This window comes from Teleopsis dalmanni, chromosome 2 (assembly GCF_002237135.1).
Source record: "Teleopsis dalmanni isolate 2A chromosome 2, ASM223713v2, whole genome shotgun sequence".
Lineage (NCBI taxonomy): Eukaryota > Metazoa > Arthropoda > Insecta > Diptera > Diopsidae > Teleopsis > Teleopsis dalmanni.
The window spans coordinates 21,813,711-21,839,684 of record NC_051847.1 but is presented as its reverse complement, the minus strand read 5'-3'; the positions used below and the strand labels follow the sequence as shown (position 1 = coordinate 21,839,684).

The 25,974-nt window shown below is 28.3% G+C and overlaps 1 protein-coding gene across 4 annotated transcripts in view; it reads right to left on the bottom strand.

Annotated features, from left to right (window-relative positions):
* Positions 1-25,974, bottom strand: part of LOC119681252 (myosin heavy chain, non-muscle) — a 48,903-nt gene that overhangs the window by 19,899 nt on the left and 3,030 nt on the right. For all 4 annotated transcript variants that reach the window (XM_038094388.1, XM_038094391.1, XM_038094389.1 and 1 more), the window contains exons 3-4: positions 11,783-11,998; positions 344-500 (exon numbers count right to left, since the gene is read on the bottom strand). In XM_038094388.1, coding sequence (XP_037950316.1) covers positions 344-500; positions 11,783-11,998 — 373 coding nt within the window. The remainder of the gene's footprint in view (positions 1-343; positions 501-11,782; positions 11,999-25,974) is intronic.

Genomic DNA, 25,974 nt, shown 5'->3' with positions numbered 1-25,974 from the left:
GTGTGAATAAGTATTATAACAACATCGCTTAAAAAGTAAATTATTGTCATTTTTATTAAATAAACATTAAGTTACCTCATTTTTAATTTAAAAACAAATTACAATGTCTGCTCATTAAATTTATTATCATCGAAATAAACCCACGAAAAAAAAATTTGTAGCTATTATCTTATCTCTGTTCATTAATAAACTTGTTAACTTTTATCAAAATTCTTTTATCAGAAGTGAATTTAGTGGTATTTTGATAAGAAATAATAAATAATTCTAGCGAAATATTCTAAGAAATCGAAGAAAATCCATACAGTTTTTGAAGTAATATTTATATATAAATAAAATGACTTACCTTGCAACATGGATCTATAAGCGGTATCTGTTATGGCAAAAACATGTGGAGGCACTTCGTGTCGTTTTATACCCTTGTATCGTTCCATTATCTTTTCAGTATAAATCGGTAATTTTTTATAGGGATTAACTACAACGCAGAAAAGACCAGAGTATGTCTATAAGAAATAAATATAGAAAAAAGTTATTTCAATTAGTTATATTTTATATTACTCTATAAATATTATTAGCTATATCTTTTTAAAAAGGACTATTGATTTAATCACAAATAATGTTTAAACAAAACTGTATATTATCTACACAGTTTATGCTATTTTGCTAAACAAAATATAACGTTATCGCCCTTAGGTCAACATGTCATATAAAACAAAACAGGATTTTTCAAGATGCTCCCATCATTAAAAGTTTAACGATCGGTTAAACCACCTTAACCGTGAAGCGTAGTGGACCCTATATATTAATTGTAACAATAACGCAACTCCATTAATAAATAGTAAAATATATTCGAATATAACTCTTCTAAATTCATTCATTAAATATATTTAAGATCGGTCTTTAGTTTTTTACAATATAAAACTTTAATGTTTGCATGTTTTATGGCAAATGTTTTATGGTGCAATTATACATCTTAAAATCGTGTCCGCATGAATTAAATAGAGTTTGAAACCTTTACGTCTATCGCACATATTAGATTTAAAAGCCTTAGTGGTAACAAATAGATTATGAATATTCGTTAATCGATAACTGCAGACTTTTTTAAGTTTGACAGATATTAGACTGAATTCAAAATTTCAAACAACATCAGTCTATATACCATAATGATAACTCAATTAATGCTTTGTAATAAAAAGTAAAACTTATATTAGACATCATCTCTTGATTGAAGTGAGTCGAATTGCAAATATTTATAAAAAGGGACCATATAAAGAATTTTGTGTATATTTAGTCAATACATATGCCTATTAAATGTTCTACATGAACAAGGTATATAAAACGCCGGTTTATTGGTCATTCGCGCATTTAGATAGTTTTTAGTTTCTGATGATATATCAATAAGGGCCATGTTATGCAGAGTGTCTCGGGCACGGCAAATTACGCTCTTTCGGGCTATGCCGAAAATGCATGTTATGCAGAGTGTCACATCAGTATTGCCAATTTCGTATATTTACAATGTTTTGATATTTTTTGGTTGTGCCTAAATTTAAAAGGAAATTTAGATAGCCTCAATATCAATTTACCATCAAAAATAACTAGTAAGAAAAAACTCATAGAGGCTATAATAATGTTAATTTATTATTACATTATCTTACAATAATTGTTAACAGTACTTAACAGTATTTACGCCTTTCTTTAAAACAGGAAAGTGCAATAATTATATTATTAGCGATTTATAAAAAAGGGCTGTGTTGCTTACAGTCATTTTTTCTCCAAAGCGTATTAGAATTGTAGTAGTTTGCTCCTAAAAGGCGCAGATTTTGAAATCTATTACTAAACAACACTGTTTTGCCTTAGTGCCGGGGCACAAATACGCCGGCTCTCATGCGCCGGAGTTTGAACGGCCATATTGTATTTTTTCTCATTCTCAAATTTAAAATTTGCAAACAACAACAATTGTACTCATGCCGTGCCCGAGACACTCTGCATAACATGGCCCTAACAAAAAATTATATTAGTATTATAGCATATAATAATATTATAAAATCATTCAACTACAATGGCATTGTCAAAAGTACGAGAGGACGACTAGATTTTGCTTACCTCGAATACTAAAAGTTACAAACTGAATAAGTTTGGAACTTGGAATAAAAACTTGGAAAATAATAAAAGTTTTATCAGTACACTGGACTTGTAAACTATATTAAATGTTATCAATGCAAGCATATTACAGCAACCATAAAAACCATAACTTCTGATTGAGGTAGACATTTATTGATATCTATACTTAGATCATCAATGCATAAATTTATTAGAACAAACATAAGAACAACAATAGTAGCAATGAGATATTTTGCACCTTAAAGTACTTGACATTTACTTACATTCATATATGCGCATAATTGCATACATACATTGCAGTAATAATGAAAACAAAAACAATTAAAAGCTACTGCAGTAAAAACATGAAAATAGTTACGGAAAATACAAAAAGAAGAAAAATAGATAAAAAAAAAATGCAGTTAAAATTATTTAAAGAAATCTATTTCATATTTTCAATGTTAAATATCTGAATCAAACATAAACTCCACATTATCTGCATATATGAAAAAAAAACTTATAAAACGATTCTTATATGTCATTTTAAAATGTTTTATTTTAAAAAACACACTATCTACCTATATGTTAGTATATATTAAATGTCTATTAATATATAATATTATATTAGGAATAAATAAAACTTTGATTTTGAACTAATTAAGCATGGTAGGCATCTCTTCAAATACCGTAGGTGTATTAATTAACCAAATATGTAATATATTTTTTATCAATATAAACTATAGTTTATATATAAAACTATTCATTGTAAATAGTTTTATTTTTATTATAGCATATATTTTGGCATTTTTGCAACTTAGTTTAGTTTTGCGTATTTACTTCAAAGCAATAAACGTAATATTAACCAAACTAATCAAAATGCAAAATGTGTTTTGAGCAAAACATTCACAATCTGCCGGTATATTTAATTCAAAAATGCTACATAATTAAAAAAAAATAGGATAAACAGAGCGTGATATAAATTGTGATTGGAACTGTGTTCATAGAAAACTACCTGAAAAGTTGTTAAAACGAAAAAATGATAAATAATAAATAAATAATTAAAAAGGTGGGCGTTTAAAATGCGACCAAGTATATGCAAAGTAAAAAGTGAGATACTGGGCTGATATTTGGTTAGAATAGCGTTTGCGGCTGACTACATTTGTGATATCCGCTACATTAAAACATACGCAACATAACAAGGCGTTAATACATAACCACTGAATTAAAATATTTTTATATATTTAAAAATATCTACGTAAGTTGAGGAGTTACCCACGCTTAAGCATAATTAATTTCAGATGGAAGGGAAATTAAAACTGTGAAGTACGTACTTTAAACTTAAGAAAAAAAAAACAATGAATACAGATAAAATAATTTACAAAATATGAAAGTATTTTATATATGTATCTCATGAAATTAAAATTGCAAGCATGTGATTCATGCCAAATACCGGCATTATCACCTCGGCAGAATTAATCACAAAATAATTTTCGGTCGCAGAGCCTGACCACTTACAAGTAATATCCAAAATAAAAAACAAAAACAAATGAATATTTTTAAATGGCTAAAAAATTTCAAAATTCAAAAGTTTATGTCAGAAATACCCAATGTGACTTCTTCTTTTTTAAAGTAATTTTAAACCAAATTTATTAACGTGGCGATAAACCGTATGAATCACAATAATACTTTAAGAGCATCAAAATAATGCCATACAGAGATTTGAATTAAAATACAATAGAATTGAATATAATATTTTTCTTTCATATTTTAGGGAAATTTAAGGTTAGAAACTATATAGTTCCTAATATATAGTTTTAATATGAAATCCAACAAATTTACAAATATTCTAACAATCTGTTAAATAACATTTAAATAGAACTAAAAAGAACTAAATATATTTTTTATATAAAATTGTTTCAAGTTTTTGATATAATACTAAATTTATAAAGTTTCAAATTTTTTAAAACACTACAATTCCAATAAAATTTTAATATATATATTAAAAAATTTCATTATAGTTTCATATGTATTGAAAAATGCCCAAAGCTTATCTTCAGTGGGACCAAATCTAACTATAGGGCATAAAACGTGTGTATGTGCTTTTATCGCATTGATATTGGAGAATAATGATTAGTACACTAACGGAATATTTTTTGCTAAGCGCACACATTCACAAGATGGATTTAGTAAGGATAGCAACGACCACTTACTATGAAGCTAGCAATCTGGATTGCTTGACAATTTTGTGTTTATGCTTCTTGCTTTTGGATAACAGCAACCCCAATAGAGGCAGGGTTTGGATAACAGCAAACCCCAATAGAGGCAGTCGACTACTAAATACACTCAAGCATAGAACATAATCGCTATTCACCAGGGAGTCTAAGTCACGTTGGCTCTATTAACCACGTCTCTAGGTGATATCAATTAACATACAGTATTATATACGTGAAACTCCCTGACAATCAGTTCAACTTATCGATTGACTATTATAATATATAACTAATAGTAGGAAATTAAAATTATAACAGTTCTTAATGCGATCTAGCTTAAAAAAATACAGATATACAAATTAATTCCGCCTTATTGTACGTATATTAGTAATTTATTTTTATATAGGTTTTTTGATACATAGTTCATTTATTCTAAGTCATTTGTTGTTAATAAAAGTAAGTAGTTGTGTATGGATATGTTTAAGCAATACTAAGAAATATTTCATATACATTAAGAGTTTAACTTTTAAGCCATCATATTTTAAACATATTTATTTTTGATATATATTCGAATTATTGTATTCTTCAATAATAATAATAATTACTTTTTTTAACCAAATATGCGAATGACATTAAGAAACCAAAATGCAACTAGAACGTTTGCTATTTTTGAATAAAATTCTGTTTAAATGGAAACTCATAATTTTCAAAAGCCAAATCAACATGTCAAAATGTTAAGTCAGCATATAAGTCTGTAATGTTAACGTGTTTTAGAATTATATATGGCTCATGTTTTTCCTAATATAGTAGTACAAAATGGTGCTCATTGCAAAAAATAAAAAACTGAGAAAACATATTACATATATTAACTTTATAAATAATTTTTAAATAGTTATAAAAATTACTTGCAATTGTCAAAATTAATAAAAAGCAAATATGTTATACTGATTTGAATATATAGTTATATACATATTACATACAATATAACAAACAATAAATAATATTCAATAATGTTCAAGTTACTTAGTGATTTAGTAATATTGTACAATAGTGATATATAAAAATATTTTTATTAGGTATTGGAGGAGTGAGAGATGTTGATATATACTTTTTTTTTTTAATCCATAACATGCTGTAGAGATTTTCATAGATATTTAAATATCAAAAATAATTCCATTTGAATTTTTTTTACTCAAACTTTAGTTGTCCATATAAAGCAAAATTTTTAAACAACTTTATTTCAAATCTAACGTAAGAAATGTGACTCATCTCGTTCACTATTATTACTATATAAAGCAATTCATTTAAATCTCAAAAACATGTTTGACATTAATATTTTTTTTAGGATTACTCTTAGCGTAGCCTTAACCTCTTATGAAAAAAAAACATAAAAATTATGTATATAAAATTATATAAAATTAAAATGTGATAATAAAAAAAACTAGGCAATTCATATAATATTATTAGTTAAATATTTTAATACAATAAATTTAAATTACAAAAGTATTAAAAAAAAAACAAGTCAAGTTATTCTAATTGAACAACATCAACTAATGATATTCTATGACAGCGTATGGTGTATGACATCTTTTATAAAACCTTTAAAAACTCAATATCACTCACTAATGTAATATATAACTATTTTGAGCTTAAAACCGTAAGCTCAAAATAACTTAAAATATATATTTCAAAAGTTAAAACAATTCCGAAATAAGTAAATACTTGAATAAAACAAATTTTCCACTTAATCTCTACTTTTTTGAATATCTAATTGAAAATAAAATATATATATTATAAATATATATTTAAAACTAACACTTAAAGTATGGGTAATTAATACTTAACCGCCAACTTTTCACAGATCCATATAAATAAATAATGAAACGAAAATCTCAGAAGAATTATTATTATTATTGACATATTCTACGATTATATCAAAGTGGTAAATTAAGAACTTAGTCTATTTACATAAGATTTCCACACAAATTTCGGTTTCTAGCTATATGTCTTAGCTCATTAACTCTTAACTCAGAAGAATAAAAGAGAAACTAAGATATTGAAAAGAACAAATATGGAACATTTCTATAGGTATAACTGAATTGCTGGTCTTATATAAGTGTAGATATTATATATTGAAATGTATATAGTATAGCTTCTGTTAATAATAAATTTTTTTTTAAATTGTCACTTTTTACTTTCCTTAGTACTAAATTTTGCAGTTTTTGTCTCAACATCAACGATATTTGCTCGACGGTTTATAAGTTCATAAATTCTTCAGATATTGCATTCTTAAAAGCATTCAAATAAAAATTTATTAGCAAATAAATATTCAAATGGCACTTAATTTGCAGAGATTATATGCATGAAGCATGAAGTTACGAGTAAGCAATCAGACAACTGCGACGGCATTATATTATAAAAACGTGTGTGGCATTACGAACGAACAAATTCTGAGTTTTCCTAATATATTAATTTGTTTATTTGTTTATTTGCCTCTGCATAGTGGGTTGAATTAGCCGGTGCAGGGTCTTGACTTTTTACATAGTCATAACATACCTACACTCACTGATGATGAGTAAAATATTTTGTGGTATATTAATTATATATGGTATATATTGTTTTATTATAAACAAACAAAATATAAAGAATAAAATTTTCTTTATCATTTGAAATTATTTTAAAAATGAGCGAATGGTGTAATAATTTCAAAACTAAATAAAAAACATAAAAAATAATCATATTTATATCAAAATTACATTATATGGGTACCAAGTTCAAAAACGTCTCATCTTGTTACGTTGCATTTTAATTTTTTTTATCTCTAACAACTTAAAAAATTTATTTTTAAGACAGAAGATTTATTTGAATTCATTCATAAAATTTCTAAACTCTTGTAGAGCAAAATTACGTCAAATGCAACGAAGCAGAATATAAATTTCTTGTTTAGTTACCACCAAATGTGGCATGCTTAGTTCACTTTAAATTATTTTATTTATCTATTTAGCCAAATTTGTATGTACATATATATTTGTATATATATATATATATTAGAGCTTAACTAAGAACTCGCCTAGAGAAAACTCAAAACAATTTTTATAAATATTATATATATATATATATATATATATATGTGAAAATAATGTTAATGTACATTAACATTATATATTCACATTTGGTTAAACATTTGCTAGATACACATATGCAAATTGCAAAAATAAAAAACGACTAGTATTTGCCCATTAAATGCTAGCTGAAAGTTGTACTGTGAAATTACTCATTGTTGTTAGTAAAATATAAATTATATTTATTTATTTAAATAATATGTTATAAACTGAGCTGGAAACCAACACTATACAACTATAATCGAACGTAAACATGTAGACATAAAATTTCCAAGTGACTTGGAAGTGAAAAATTAAACTGCACCGCCGCGACCGACTGGGTTAAAGCAACATCTCTATTTTAAATCTATATATAAATAATTTTATATTTGGCAATTTTAAATATTCTCTAATTAATTTATTGCAATTGATTGTGCTTGCAATCAACAAATTAGCATTTCAAAAATATAAAAGAAAATTTTGCAATCTATTTGTATATATATTTGTTAAGTTGCATTTTTCAAAATATTTATAAGGCAGAAAAGAAAACAAGATAGGCCAAATATAGTATATGTATATATTATGTTGAGGATAGTTGAGTCAGTGCATTTGAGCACTTTTACTCTCTATTAACTGTGAGATTTCGTCATAACCCCTCTCTATGCTTTGATTGGATTAATGTTTATCACTTCATCAGACTAAGCAATAATTGACCTCAGATCTGTATACCTCCCCGAGGATGACATTAAATGATTTTCACATACTCATTTATCTGCCTATCTGTAGGTAAAATGGCTGAAAAGTTTTTTGCCTGAGAGACTTTACGATGGAAATATGTTTTTTAATTTAACAATATGGACAACAGAACTAATAATATGACGAATTGATATATATTATATTTTATTAATATTTATTAATGTTTATTAATTAGTTCTTATTCTAATGATGACTCTCAAGGGGAGTCGAAAGGAGATGTGACCTCTATCCGAAAATAAAATATATTAAAAAATACTAAAATATCACTAAAATTTTACTTATAAACTCTATTTTATTTTGAAACCGATGTATAAAAAGTGCTAAAAATTTCTTGCAATTAATGCATTTGTTTAAAATCTAATTAAAAACATCGAAAACATTTAAACCTTAAAAGACTTTTATATTATCTAATTATATTATTGGCAATAAATTAAAACATTATTTCAAGAATTTCAACATGAATATATTTACGTAAATAAAAATATATATAATATAAGTATATATATGTATATATATTTGCGAGTACAATAAATAAAATTTATATGTGTAAATACACTACAAAATTGCAATATAAATGTTGTATTTGCTAATAATAATTTTGGCAATTTTAAAAATGTCCGCACAATTGTCATGTTGTGTCATTTGATAGAAATATTTAATGATATCAAAGTCATTAAATTATAAAATTATAAACAAAATTTATATGTTTTTAAATGCAACAGATTGACGCCATTTAAACAATTAGACTGTTTGTCAGCACGGCTAAAACTTTGGGTACAACGTGACGGTGTGTCAACATAAAAATTTGCAGTCAACATCAATGGGTGCCTTTGTCTAAAATTTCGCTGCAATGTGCTGTGTCTTTTGGTGACGCGTGTTTATTATCATTTTTTATTTAAAATATCAAAAAATTGAGTTGTTATAAAATAATTAATAGAAAATGTAAGAAAAGAATTCTTCATAAAAAAATCTCATAAAAATATCTTCGAGGTGTGTCTAGTGAGCCAAATCTGTATAGACCTTTAACACGAGATTAAAACTTAAGATCATTAAAACAATAATTCCAATAATATATATGCTATATGCAGTTTCTTGGATAGCTGTAGAGCAAAGCCATACAGGTCGCATCAACTAAAACGTTAATCGTTTAATAATATTTGGAGAAACAGTAAAATTAAAATTAAAACTTTGCGAAATTTGACCTAATCTCGCTTTCAATCTCGTCATAAGACACACATAAAAAAAAAACAAAGTTATAGATTTATATTTCCTATTACATTATGAAGAAAGGTCCAAAGGCCTTACTTTTCTTATCAAAAAATACTCCACTAGAATATGATTAAAGAAGAAGATTAATAAACATCATTTACCTTTACTATATTACATTACATTAACAAGAAGATCAAAAAGCCTTACTTATCATATCAAGAATAAAATGCTTCACTAGAATTTAATTAAAAAAGATTACTAAACACCCTTTATCTTTATTATATTACATTACACTACTAAGAAAGGTCCAAATGCCTTACTAATATTATTTAAAAAAAATGCTCTACTAGAATTTAATTAAAGAAAAAGATTACTAAACACCCTTTAACTTTACTATAATCTGACTGTTGGCTTATATGCTAATATTTTCAGCATATACATTTCAGATTTTTTCAGTATATATTATTTTAACTCAATATATGAACATAGGAATATAGGAAGATTTCCCATTTTGACACTTTAAGCTTTATGTTAAAAACTGTTAGATTAGTTAGATTAGCAACATATTAGATTACTAGATTTTTTTCTGGTATACATCCTTTAAAGATGCAGATTAAGTTCCAAAACTTAACTTTTAAAAACAAATTCCATTCCATTAATATAACTACTATTATTATTAGTACGGGATATGACACTGCGATCGTCGGGACTAATATGCTCCCTTCTGGGCTTAGGGTATGTTTCCAAGCCCTGTTGCTACGATAAAGAGGAGTACAGAACCTAATTCACAGAGTTTAATTGCTTCTTTCGTAAGGATATACATTCCCGAGAGTCTATTCCGTATGTGCATTAGCTTAGGGTAATTAGATTTGTTGTGGTAGCCATCATTTTAAAATATAGATCTATCGTTTACAATTAAGTTCCAAAACTTAACTTTTAAACACAAATACCATTAATTAATATAACTACTGATTATTATATAAAATTTAATTAAATGCATTTTGTCTAATTATTGTCAAATATTCTTATTTACACTACGTTTGAAAAAAATTTTTACATATATTCTATTTTCAGTGTTGAATTAATTTTTCATTAGAAATTTATATCTTCTAAATCAAATCCAAAAGAAAAGAAATAAAGAATTTCGATAAACAATGGAATAAATATATGTATGTGAATATGAAAATAGAAGCTTCAAGAAATAAAAACACATAATTTTGTGATTAAAACAACTTGTGTTATGAATTTTAATAGAGTTGAAAGAACGTTAATAAGATACATATTCAAAAAATACATATGCGAAAAATAAAAAAATAATATAACCGAATAATGTGGATTTGAATTTGTAAAATTTTTTTATTTACTCTAACAATGAGAAACGCCTACATTCAAATGTCTTATGGTTTATAAAAGTTTAAATTTCAGACTACATTTTATAAAAACCCAACTTGCATCGTTTTTATTAATTAAGTAATTAATAGAACAAAGTAGTTTTATTGAGTTTTAATTACAGGTGAATAACAATTATTTTGATTAATTGTTAAGTAAATCGACTTAATATCTTATATTTACATAGTTCACGGTGTACCATTACCACTTCTAATACTTATTATTAGATTTATAATATGTGAAAAGCATATATCAGCATCAAGGTTGTAAGAACTCTAAGAAATAATTTATGTGATAGTAACCTAACTCTTTTCAACTTAGTGTTCAATATATATTTTACATATTTCTGTGCATTAAAAACCTATGACAAAACAAGGAGGACTTATATTTGTAAGAACTACAATCATATTTAAGTAATTTGTCATTACAACCTGACTCATATGTATTAATAAATTCATAAAATTGTAAATACAATTAAATTTAAAAAAAAAAACAAATCATACAAAGATATGTATAGAATTCGAATCAGTAAAAATTTTATCAAATATTTGCTTTGGTTTTAAAAACGTCGCTTCTTTTAACGCAAATTTACTTTGGAATAAGGCAAGAAATAATTTTTGTTTTGAGTCGAATGTTTTGTGGTGTTTACTTTGGAATCACATTGCGGACAGCTGCTAGTTGAAAGTAATTCCAAGTATATGACTATATCTATGTTTCTATATATTGGGGTATAAGTAAAAACAAGTAAGTATATGTGCCCATTTATCTTAACAAAAACAACAACAAAAAACAAAAAAAAAAAACAAGTGAAGATGAGGTAAGACACAAAATGCTTCATGTACAAAATATGAACAAAAATTAGGTTTCATTTAATTTCTGAATCAGTTAAAAATAAGAATATGTGAATACGAATGCAATTCAATTTAAATTTTCAACACTTGCAGTTATTTGGAAAATATATACACATACGTGTATACATTATAAATTATAAATTAAAATATGTGAATGTTATCTACTTACATAAATCAGGCCAGAATAATATCTGTCTTTGATGTTGTGCAGCACAGATGCCTCGTTAAGACATGTCAATTCCGCCATATCCTCGACTTTGTCGAATTTAGGCGGATTCATTTTTTGTATATCATCACGTAAGACCATCACACGTTTTCCAGTTTCGGCAAGTTCAACTTCCACTTCATCGCCATGTTCACGTTTAATACTGGCAGCTACAAAGCCCTGCAATAATAAGAAGAAACGATTGTTATAAAATTTAAATTTAATTTAATTAAATTTAAAATATAGTTTAAAACAATATTATTTAAAGAGAAATATTTTTTAAATCGAATATATCGAAATGATATATGAATAGTAGTATTTGTGTTAAAAACAAATCTTCATTGCCTAAGGATAAATTAGGGCATTACATATTTATTATTTACTTATATAGTTATATTTCAAGATAAAAAAAAACTTTTTTATCTCTATTTTATTTGAAATATCTATTCATATATTTAAGAAGAAAAAAATTATTTGAAGGAAGTAAGCAAGCATATTTTACTTAAAGAGGCATGCGAAATTAGACTACACAACTTCATTATTTTTAAAATCACAACAATCAGCATCAACACACAAGTTCAAGGCTTTTTAATGAAAATTCTTCCACTTGACTTTTTTTTTAATGTAAATTAAATTAAATTTAGACGGACGAATACCGTAAACATTCAGTAAGAAGCAACATTTTCTCAATTGCCAGATACTTACGCTTACAACTTGTGCAGTTAAGCACTAAGAATATAGTGAGTATGCTTAGTAGTCGCAAGTTGTAGTACTTGCATCAAAATAGAGTATATATACATATATATTTATGCAAAAATATATAAAACATTTCTTATTAAAAATATAAAACTATAAGAATATATATACATATGCAATAAGATGTAAGTAGATGCAACAAGATGTAAGTAGATGCAACAGATTTACATGCAACAGTGTTTTCTATAACAGATTAACGCAGAACGCATATATGGCGCCCTTTTATAGATCATAGATATGAAGAAAGATAATATATTACCACAGAAAATGTTAGATTATCAACTGTTCTCTACAATAATTAAATGAGATTAAAAAACAAAAAAAGTTTCATTAATTAACAATTTTAAATTAATGTACTTCGTCTCTGAGACACATACGATTGTGTACTAACAATCTGTAATGACCATGTTATGTAGAGTACCATGGGCTCGTTAAAATTGGCTCTTTTGGGTTATGACGAAAATGTATGTTATGCATTATGCAGAAATTGTAATAATTTGCTACTAAAATACACAAAAGTTGACATTTATTACTGAACAAGTTAAGAATGTAGTTGAAAAAATTTTCTGACTTCGTGAAGGCATTTTTTTATTTGTGTCTTATATTTATCATGAAGAAGAATTTTTTGTGCTAAAGTAATCATAAACTATATATAACACGCACAATAACTTCACTTTGAAGAAAAATCGGCAATCAGCATATTCGCAATAGTCGAGAAGTGGTATGGTATCTGTATTTTGAATGAGCAGAATATAACACATTGATAACTCATTGATAGTTCATAACAATAATGAACTAAGTCAGAACTCGTTGTCAAATTCTACTAATAGTAATTCAAATTATTCCTTTATTTGATCTATTCTTCATATTTCACTTGCAGTGCAAAATGTTTCACATAAATGATACTTCGGAAAAAAATTATCAATTGAATTTTTTTTTTATTATTTTATTTAATTACACCTAGATAAAACAAAAATTAATTAGCAATATTTCTAAATCGGGGACTTAAAACAGTCGATAATATCCCTATCTATAATATTATAGTATAATGATTATTATGTGATTGATTTAGTTTAATCGGCCACTTTAATTCTCTTAAGCCGTCTTCGTACCAGGTTTTCTGCTTGAAGGAGTGATCAAGCTTCTGTATTGCAGTGAACTTCAAGTCTTTTTTTATATGCTTTAGCCAATGTCGGAACATACAGGTCACAATGAAGGTAGTCACAATGAAGGTTGCTATTACGGACATACCATGGAGCATTGATAATTGATCTTAGAATGTTGTTTTGATATCTTTGGATTATGTGCCTATTTGACTCAGACATGCAATCCCAGAGTTGAGATCCGTAGACCCAAAGTGAACGTAATATCTGCTTGTATACCATTAGCTTGTTTTCGATTAACGTAATAGAATAAATGTCGTCCAAGTAGCCACTTAATTGAGTTGAACTTAAGATTTAGTTATTAACATGTTCATACCACAGCAGTCTCACATCAGGTGTCATACCCAAGTATTTAGCTGTATTAGCGTAGGTAATTTATTTGTCATCAATATACATATACCTATATGTCTTATTTGCTTATATGTAAATACAACATGTACAGTTTTCAGGGTATTTAGTTTTATTTTTCATTTAATAGCCAATTAGCTCATATATTAGCTCTGGCACGTGGTTGAGCGCCGCTTAAAGGTTCCTTGTTGCAATTGCTTCGGTATCTACTACGTACAGTAGAGCCGTATCGTCTGCAAAAGTTGCAGATTCAAAAAATATTGCGTGCTCCATTGGCAGAATCGTTTTTATTTTATGAAGCAGAACTCTGTGCCACCCTTTATCGACGGCACATAGGATCTAAGATCTAAGATCTATATTTAAGATCTTAATAAACCATTCTACAAGAATATATTAGAAATGTTAGATTATATTGGAATAAAATTTTTTAAAACGGTCCGTTAATTTGAAAAGAATTATTCGTAGATAACGAATAAAGATTAATTGATTTCAACACTTCATTTAAAAAAAAAAATCGCTATTTAAGAAAACAACAAAATTGTGTTCTTGTTATATGACAAATTAGTCCGTCCAATAATTAATATAAAATCTTTGTTCATAAATATAAAAACTATATACATATTATTTTGAAATTGGTTTGAACTGTTATAGTTTAGGAAACTTTTAATATTCTTTTTTGAAAACTTATATCTATCTTCAGCTTTCTACCTAAAATGTATACAGCGCTGATTGTACTATTCAACTAAAAGTCTTTAACGCTTTTGTTAACACATATCTTGTGATGATTGATACTTAAGAACCGCGAAAGTGTGACTATAAAGTTTTCAGTCTAACTATGTATATATTTTATGTGAAATAAAAGTTAAAAACAATATTGTTAATATATTGTCATATTTACTAATAGGAATAATAATGCAACTAATAATATAATAACAGTTTTAAATAACATTTTTTATTGGTGCTTATTTAAACCGATTTACGTACACAATTTTAGACATGCATGCAACAAACTTGAAAGCTGATTAGCTCATCGTTTGGACCACGACTAAAACATTTATGTACTCGTATCTATATATGGGGAACATATGTATATGTACAAATTTACAAACGAATGCATATATACAACTGTATATAAATATATTTTCTGTTGCCGGTTTGTCTTTGTGCCGGCTTTTTTGTTCTTAACCTTTTTACGTTGTTCATTTTGCTTTAGTAATTTCTGTATTATTGCAAAATAAGTAAGAAAAAAAAAACTTGTTTGCGGTTAAAAGCCTACACATAACCTAGAAAATGTATGAAATGGAAAATGTACACATACTCAAACATACTAGCGCTGTAAGCATGTTTTTGCAAAACTTGAAGATATTATTTTCAATATTTGAGATACAAGATACAATTTTGAAAATTCCATAATATTTCTACATACAAAGAATAAAGCATATAGTTTATATACTATTTACTATTTACAACAATATTATTAATAATAAGATTTCACTATTCAAATAGCTCAAGCAAATCACAAATCCACCTACAACCGAAGTCACTGAACCTTCAACATAAAATAGAATTAAAAAATAATAAAATTTAAAAATAAGTACACAAACTACTTCATTGTTCGCCAACCTTTCATTTTTACTACGCATAACAGAACGAAACTAAGCAAACAAAATTAAAAAATTAAGAAATTTGCTCTTCTTCTAGAACCAGACAAAATTTTTCTACATATTTTTTCCTGAAAAAAGAAAAAAGGTAATCATTTCGAATTTATAATACTGAGATTTGCTACTGTGTTAACGAGACATTTTAACATAGAGTTGCCACAAAAATTAAAAAATTTTTTTTTGATGACAAGACAAAGATAATATAATTCTGTTGTGGAAACTATATAACATAGATAACATATAGACAATCCAGTATGTATATCTTATAAGATATAAACTGTGTATCTAACACTATTGTGATAATAATTAATAAGTTTTTCTTAGAGAGATATATTAAAATCTTTACAAAGGCCCAGTGGAAGTGGAATTCATATATACATCTGAATGTTTTCAGACTTTATTAGAGACAAAAGCAACACAGTTTGGCAACTATGATAATCAAAGCCTACAAACGACCGACCATGAAAATTTTACTAATTTAAATACTTCAAAAAAAAATAGATTGAGCATTTTCAGTAAAGGACAGGGCCTTAATAACTAGACATATTATATAACAGATATTAACAAATTTCTTAGCATATATATGTTGTTAAACGTCTTTAATTTTTTAACAAGATAATAATCTACTGATAATATAATAATATAGTATTCGGACGTTAACAAGGGTACCAAGATTCACTTGTATCATACAGTTTAAAGGTTTTTTACAAACTAATATAGCGAGATCTTTGGGGTTATCTATTTATTATTAATTTTTTAAGTCTAAGATTTACAAACAATATCATACTCTGAGTCTGTTACAGAATCAAATTTTCTATAAATATTTTCTAAAAAAATTTTCTATCCCATACGAATCTAATCTTCCATCTCATTCTCTCTAAATTATAAATCATAATTAAGGAAATAATATAACATTTATAACATCCATCGAATACGTAATGAAAAGTAGGTTGAGTATACATACAACTGTTCTCTAGTTTCATATTTAAAAAATTTTAATCTATTTACTTTTTAGTATATAATCCGTACAATATTGTTTATAAATACGGGTATGTATTTATGTATCTTTTTACTAAATATCACATAAGCTGGCAACACTATTTTGTGGTTTTTATTATGCAGGCCGAATAACTTTTAACAGGCTTGGCTGTCTGTATGTCAATTTGACTTAACTGACTGTTTTGAATGGTGACGCAAGGGGTTTTATAGTTTAGTTATTTAAGCCTATGCACAATGTTGCCAACGTTTCTCTTCTGTCATTCTATCACATTCTTTTGGCTGTTTTTGTTGTCTTTTGTCAGCTTCCCTTTAAGCTATTTACATTTGCGCGCTTTTGTATGTCATTATTATAACAGCAATAATACGAATATAACAGCTATACCTACAGTACGTATAGCAGCAGTAATGTATGACGCTGACAACATACGCTGATAAAAGTGGGCAACACTCATTACAAACACCATACACCCAAACATAAACATAGACATAGCCATAGCCATAGCCATAGCCATACACTGTTGTAAAAGTATCTGTGTGCATTACAATAAGTGAACTGAACAGATTTTATTTTATATTTTTATTTGCTCGCACAACAGAATGTAATTATACAATAGATATTTGAATTTCTCACTGAACACAATATTTAAGTACGCCAATGAAGTTTTGATTGATTTTTAACAGTATTGAGCAAATATGGACATATAGCCTCAATATATATTCTTAGATAAAGATACTTAAAGATCTTCTTGTTGTTTCGTCTCATGATTCCTATTTTATATTAAATTTTATATTTCATTGTTTTATTGATTTCTTTAATTTCAGTGTTACATTGCCAAATGTATGATATATATGTCATATATAGATAGAGAGCTATTTGAATAATTATACCAAACAGAGAACAGAGACTTTAGTTAAAAGAAAGAAAGTATTGAAATCATACCATGTTAAGATACATGTTTAGGCAACACTAGAAAGTGCTGTTTTATAAGGCAATTTTTACACTCATATAATCCCTCTAACCCAGAATAAAGTACAGAACTCTCATCGGCTTCCAGACAGATGCCGTCATATCAGATACGTTGTATTTTTAAGATAATATCATAGATCTTTGTGGGCAAATGAATAAACTAATTTTGCTTTAGTGTTAACGGAAACATCCAAATTGTATGCAGAACTGTGTAACATAATTGATTATTACTAGGTTGTTAGGGGCTTCGTTACAAGTACAATCAACTTTTTTCTTTAGTATTAATATTCTTTTGGATATTTGGGAAACAAGGCTCAAGACGCGTCTCAAATAGCCTCTCTTGAGTTAACGTCAACCTCAACCTTCCCGCGGTGTTCCCTGTTTTCACTAATGAGGCTCTGGCGACCGAGTGTTCGGCGGGATATCTGAACTCTTCCATCTGCTGTCTAGAGGAAATGCTAGCTGCACATTTACATCATGGCAGGATCGGAGGCCAAATGGTGATTGACGAAATTAAAGAAAGGTAGCAGCCCTACCACCGATCTTGGCAGCTATGGGTTAATCACTCGTGGCGGCTGAAAAACACTAGATTCAAGTATTCACAAGAAATAGAAACCGGCCTGACCAAAACGATACCGACTTAAGGAATGTAAAAAGGACAAGATTTGGACAATGGAACGTGCGAACTCTGTTTCAAGCAGGAAAAATGGCTACGTTAGCCGCTGAATGCGATAGGTTTAAAATAGACGTAATTGGCATTAGCGAAGTCAGATGGAATGGTACAGGTGAATTCACAAACCAAAAGGGAGGTCTACTTATGTACTCCGGCATGCCCGACGAACAAGACCCTCACATCCGAGGCGTTGCAGTTTACGTAAGAAAAAATGTTAAGCACTCAATCTTATGCTGGAAAGCTATATCCGAAAGAATAATAGTAGTACGTTTTCGCGCAAAGAAATTCAATATGTCTCTAGTACAATGCTATGCTCCAACAGAAGATAGTCCACTTGACCAAAAAGAAGTTTTTTACAGTGCGCTAGAAAGAACGCTCTCTGAAATTCCTAGAACCGATGTAATTATTCTTATGGGCGATTTCAATGCCCAAATTGGCGGAAATAACTCAGAGTATCGAACTGTAATGGGTTCTCATGGTATTGAAACATGTAACGAGAATGGGGAGCTGTTTTTGGAACTTTGTATGAATTATGATCTCAGGATTGGAGGATCCCTATTTCCTCATAAAACGTGTCACAAGGTCACTTGGAAGTCCCCTGCTGGCAACTTCGAAAGTCAAATTGATCATATCTGCATTTCAAAACGATGGAGTAAAGTTCTATGTGATGTCAGAAACAAAAGAAGCGCTGATATCGACAGTGACCACTATTTAGTGGTGGCCGAACTGAAATTTAATATACCTAAACATAGGTATGAACACCCGCAGCATATACGGCGCACGTATAATACCACAAAGCTTAATGTTGGAGCGGTAAAGAATGAAATGATCGAACGTATTAACAACGTCAGTTTGATGGAGGATGCTTCTATTGAGGAAACGTGGCTTCATATTAAAACAAATCTCGAAGAGATCTGCAAGGACACACTGGGCTACCGTAAAAACGAGCAAAAGGAATGGTTGTCGGCAAACTCTTTGGAGCTCATTGCTCAAAGAAGGTGCGTTAAAACGAAAATGTTAAGCGAGGCAGATCCGTTTAAAAAAGCCGAATACAACATAACGTACAGAAGTCTCAGTAGGCAGATCAAGAAAGCAGTCAAAAGCGACAAGAGAAACTATTACGTTGAACTAAGCATGAAAGCGCAAGCAGCATCAGAAAAGGGCGACATGAAGGAGCTGTTTAAGTTAACTAAACAACTAGGTGGAAAATCTTTCCAAAGCAGCGCTCCAATTGAAAATGAAAACGGACAGCTGGTGTTTGCTAAGCACGAGCAGGCAGAAGTATGGAAAAGACATTTTGAGAAAACCCTAAATATCTTACACAACGAAAGTGGCGAGCTCACAATACGAAGACATCTAAATCCTAACAGACAAATAGATACAAGGGCACCTAGCGTTAACGAAATAAGAGGTGTAATCATTAGCATGAAAAGTGGTAAAGCACCAGGTAATGATTGTTTACCAATAGAGTGTTTTAAGGCAGACCCCAATGCTGTGTCCAAACTTTTGCTCCCCTTGTTTAAGAAAATCTGGGAACTAGAGTCATTCCCTCTTGAATGGAAGGAGTCTATCATTGTCAAACTGCCGAAAAAAGGCGATAGAAAGAAATGCAGCAACTGGAGGGGAATTTCTTTAATACCAGCAGTTTTCCAAATTTTCAACAAAATAATATTAGAAAGAATCGCCGTAACATTAAACGAGCTTATTCATAAAACTCAAGCAGGTTTTCGCCCTGGGCACTCGTGCATCGATCAAATTAACACGATTAGAATACTTATTGAACAAGCCTCAGAATGGAATGCAACCTTGTATTTAACATTTATTGATTTTGAAAAGGCTTTCGACGCGCTTAAGAGAAGTTACATATGGATGGCGTTAAACGCTAAAGGTATCCCTAATAAGATCATTAATATTCTCAAGAAGAGCTACGAAGGGGCCACGAGTAGAGTTTTACATGAAGGTACTCTTAGCGACAGCTTTAATTGCAACAGTGGAGTGCGACAGGGTTGCGCCCTCTCACCGTTACTGTTTATCACAGTGCTAGACGTCGTTTTAGAAGCTGTAGAAGAAACCCCAATCGGCATTGGTTGGAAGCTGAATCAAAAGCTTGGTCATCTTGAATATGCAGACGATGTAGTATTGTTAACAAACAGACACACTGATATGCAAACTCTTGTTAATAACGTATGTGAGCAGTCATATAAAGTCGGCCTAAAAATTAATGCCTCAAAGACAACAACAATGAGAACAAAAGCAAGCAATCAATCGCCCATCCTTCTGTACGATCAAAACATTGAAGACGTGCAGGAACTCGAATACCTGGGGAGTATAGTCAACAGCGAGGGTGGCACGTCAAAGGACATCAGCAGTAGAGTGAAAAAGGCAAATGGCTCTTTCGCATCGCTTAACAAAATCTGGAAAGCCAACAATGTAAGCGTCGAAACTAAAACCAGAATATTCAACGCCTGCGTCAAATCGACATTATTATATGGGTGCGAAACATGGTCGCTTACGAGGGCCTCGACTCAAAAGATACAATCCTTTGTCAATAGAAGCCTGCGGCGTATTCTGAACATATATTGGCCTGCAAGAGTCTCCAACGAAGAGCTATGGCAGCGTACCAAACAAAAGCCAATAGAGAAAGAAATTTTGAGACGCAAATATGGCTGGCTCGGCCACACACTTAGAAAACCGACAGATGCAATTGCCCACGCAGTCATGGAATGGAACCCGCAAGGAGTAAGGAGACGAGGTCGTCCCAAAACCACCTGGCGAAGAACAGTGGCAGCAGAAACAAGCAAATCTTTTAACCAGTTACGTTTTACTGCCAGAAACAGAGAGGAATGGAAGAAGTTTATAAATATTATTTGTGAATAGACTAAGTTCTAATTTTTAAATTTTTAATTTAATTTTTATAATGAAGAACATGTCTTAATAATAATAATATTAATATTCTGATGGCTTAATGTTTCCTACTTAACTTCCTTAAATGGGCCAACTATGTGATTTAGTATAATTTTCTTAATTTTAGAACGATCTCTCTGTAGTTGTTACAAGTTGAAAGGTGTAACATTAAATGTGCTGAACCATTTTACATATTTAACGAATTCTCACTACCAGTACATGTGTGTCCTTAAAAACTTAAGTTAAAGAAGCTTTTACTAAATTTCACAAAAACCGAGGTGGTGAGAGAAAATATACTCAACACTTCCTTCCTTCCTTTTGCTTTCAGGAGTATTGACTACAAATTTAAGATGTATAACATAATAGCATTTAAAAAGATAATAATAAATCTCAGATTATTATTATAATATTATACTTTATATCACATTTACTTTTTATTTTATTTATAAAAGTAGTGGCATAGCTTAGTTCAACTTATACAACTTAAAAAAGTCATCACTTTTATATAGAAGATTAAAAACTGATCAATTTTTTATTATTTTCATATATTATGCAAATTAAAAACGGCTTATAAATATTAAAAAAATTTCAATAGTCCACAGAATTAACTTAACAAAATATTCCGCTCGAAAGAATTTATTATTTACACATATATTTATAAAAATTTTATACAGTCTTATTGTCTTCATGGTTGCTTTTGCAATATTATTGTTTTTTTTATCTGTGTATTTGAGAATTGTAATGTTTTTATAAGATCTTTTTTAATCAATCACCCATATTCACTGAGAAGGGTTCGTTGACCGAAAACGAACGAATAATTGTTGAAAATTGTAAATTTAAAGCACAATACGAGCCAAAAAATCACGAATTTTGTTGAGATAATATATTTAATAAAAGGGTTGAGAGCAAAAAGTTCTTAAAAAATATATTTTAGTATTTGGTTTACAAAAAATACAGATAACACAAAGAAAACAATTGTTAAATCTGAATAACATCCAAAGACGTTAAAACAAATATGTAACGTTTATTCTTGGAATCAATGACACTTTTGAATAATTTGCTTAAAGCTTTAAAACAAATTCGAAGAATTGTTAAGCGCTATATATATGAGTATATTTAATATATAATACAGATATGGCCAGGCCATATTATCTTATAGCTGTGTATATTCGAAAAAGAAAACTAAGATCTATATTATAAAGCTGCCTACTTTTAATCTATTAAGATCAAAAGTAAATAGATTTGGTCTATGCTTAACTCTTCAAAACCATAGATAATTTTAAAATTATTTTGAAAATTTAAGTCTGATAGGTTTTAATAATATATACTAGAGAACTTAAATAAATTTATAATTTTTAAAGAATTTGTTTGCTTAAGTACAAATATAGCGAAAGAAATGTGAATACAAATGAATTTCGAATGAGTGAATGCTTGAATCCAAAAATGACTAAAATATCTATTAAACCAGATGCAATTACGTGTTTTTGGAGATATTTGTATTTGTATGTTATTATGTATTATTATTATATATTATTATGTATTATTATTATTATTATGTATTATTATTATTATTATGTATTATTAGTATTATTATGTATATTATTACTAGTATATTTCACCCCTAGTTCATTGAAAACTTGAAAATTAGATTTTGTTCACAAAAAAAGACAAATTTTAAACTTTTCTCGTAAATAGTATTAAATTTTTATTCAAAACAATAATAACATTTTGAAATCTAGGGGGAGTGTGAGCGCCCCTGCCCCTACCTGTGTACGTCCATGATCTGTAGTGATCTATTATAATGCTAAACAGCATTATTTTTGTGGCGGAAAAATCACAGAACTTCTATCAATCCGTGTTTTCATTTTTAAACGTATCGAACTTAATTACAATAAATTTCGATTCATGAATGTGGCTTCCATACCTTGCAGAAATAAAATGGACTTAGTAATTATAAGATATCCTATCTTTTAAACCACATCACATTTATCAGTGGATCCTCACTAATTAATATCAGATAAAACGAACAATTATGATACACACAATATTCTAATGTCATATCCATTAACGGTCTCTAGAAGTTGTTGAATTTGTGATTTCTGTCTTTATATTTAGAATAACAGTGATATCTTTTGTGGTTTGAGAAATATTTTTAATATCAACTACAAGATTAATATCAACTGCAGTCTGATCAGTTACACCGATTCAGTAAAATACAGTAAAAATTATAATTTATTACAAATCAGCTTTCAGATTACCGACTTTTATTTAGCAAAGATATTGCTGATCTAATTTCGATTAGATTTTGTTTATGTATCAAATAATTACGTATACTTTAAAACTCCATTGAAATCATAAAGTTCCTACACCTAAATGCAAATTGTTATCCCTACCTTAACTTTACCCTGATTCATATTACATTAATACCTATATATCACTCACCCTATTATCTGTTTTTAAAAACTTTCTGTTTTTCTGTATTTTTGATGAATCGAAAATATCTGCAAACTGAACCGTCAAATCTTGACATCTCATTGATATGGAATTTTATCGCAAGGTAAGCAAAAGTATTTTTAAATGAATTTGCATGTTATAATTTAACTTGTCTTATCGCAGAGCTCGTGATGTTTGTGCAAAACGTTATAAATAAAATTAAATATTTTGCAAATGTTTCATACGCAAACGTTACTGCTTTCATCATAATTAATTCACAGTTACACGTAATGCCGCGTTGAAAAAATGTTCAAAGTAGTTATTACAATTGGTTTTTTGTGTGACTGTGACTGTGAAATTAAAATAAACTTATTAGATTACTAATGCATTACTAATACTGCAGCGACTTCATATTAGTAAAACATTTGTGGACACAACTGCATTTTATTAAACCGCCTTTAAAACTTTGCACTATAATAACAAAGTCGAGGACTGTTTTTAATCAATAACAAATAAAGATATCTAATTCAATATGACTAAGACAAATTATTGATAACTTTAATTCTAATCGCTTAATTCAGTATAGGTCTACTGGTTTTAAAATAACAGATACTTTTTAAAAAAATATATACCATATTTTTTTGATATATGGTCTTTCACAAAGAACTTCTGTTTTCTGATATTTAGAATTTGTTATTTTTTGTGGAGACAACAAAGACAGGCAATGATTCATAAGACTATCTGAAACATTTAAAAATATGTATGTTTTTAACTACCACGTCGAATGCAAAAAAAACCTTTAGACAAAATATTTGACTAGAATTAATAAGTAATTGCCACAACATAGGCTAATTTTAACAAGACTGACCTATGTTTCGTTTCACAAGAAAGAAGTAGAAACCTAAAGAAATCATTATAATCATTACATTTGAACTGAAGGTGTATATATATTGATGAATAAAGTCAAGTCTTGAATATAATGAAATAATTATAAATCAAATATTGAAAATACTATTAAAATTTAACAATCTGTTACTAAGTTATAGTTGGACATTCCAATCAATTTAAACAAGAGAGTTAACACGAATAAAATTTTTCCAAATCTTTTGAATTATTATTTATGTGTTTAATAATGATGTATCGAAAAGGTTTAGTGATATACAAGCGAACTTTATGTTCTAAATTAGTGGTACGTTTTCACCGGCTTCGTTAAACCAGTTAACTTCAAGTAATTCAAGCAATCTTAAGTAAGTTAATTGATCTATCGAAGTCATTGGAAACATACTATAGATAGATTGAATGTCCTAACACTATGTTAATATTGAATTTAAATAAATTCTAAGCAGGACTGCCTCCTTAAGATGTCAAAATATAATTTAGAATAGATTTAATGCACAAGGATGCCACTACAACCTAACGTAACTTATATATAATACAATATTTGTTTTGTTCAAATTTTCTTTTCCTATTTACAATAACATTAAAATTTAATTAATAAATGCATTTATATATACAACTTTTAGTCACATTTTTTTAAGACACACCCACTTGTAATATATTTTTATGGAAGTTGTAATATATTCACATATCGCAGGTGGATAAATAACATTAACATGGATTAGATAAAAGGCAAAACACATTCTTTTAACTGTAAAATTAAAAAAGTATTTAAATAAATTAAAAAACCAAAGAAATTCTTATATACAAAGACGAAATAAATAAATATTTTTTCATATATCTTACTTTTTTGCTTACAAATAAATAAAAACAAATTATAATATGTGTTATTAATCGAAACAATTTAATAATAATAGTAAATTGTTTAATTGTACTAAAGTAATTATAGAGATGGCTTGAGAAAGGTCATATTGATACATAATGTTATGTTGCCAATCAAGGAGTTACTTAAAAAATTTCAAAGGATAGTTAAGGATATGAAAATAATCGTAATAATCGTAATAATACTCCTCATCAGGCTCTAAAACACGGGAAAAGATTGTAAAAGTATGCAATAAATAATATCTCTAAAGAGTATTACAAAAATTTAACAATCAAACCTGGAATTAATTAATTCAATCAATTCTAAATTCTAAAATAAATAACACATCAAGTGAATTTATTAATAAATTTTCACAGCAAATTAACAAGGCGTCAAATTAGAACAATACAAGTGAAGTACGGCTTTGGATTAATTAGCTAATCAGGGCTGACACTGAGTACTTGCAAACTTAAAATAATTATTTACGAATAAT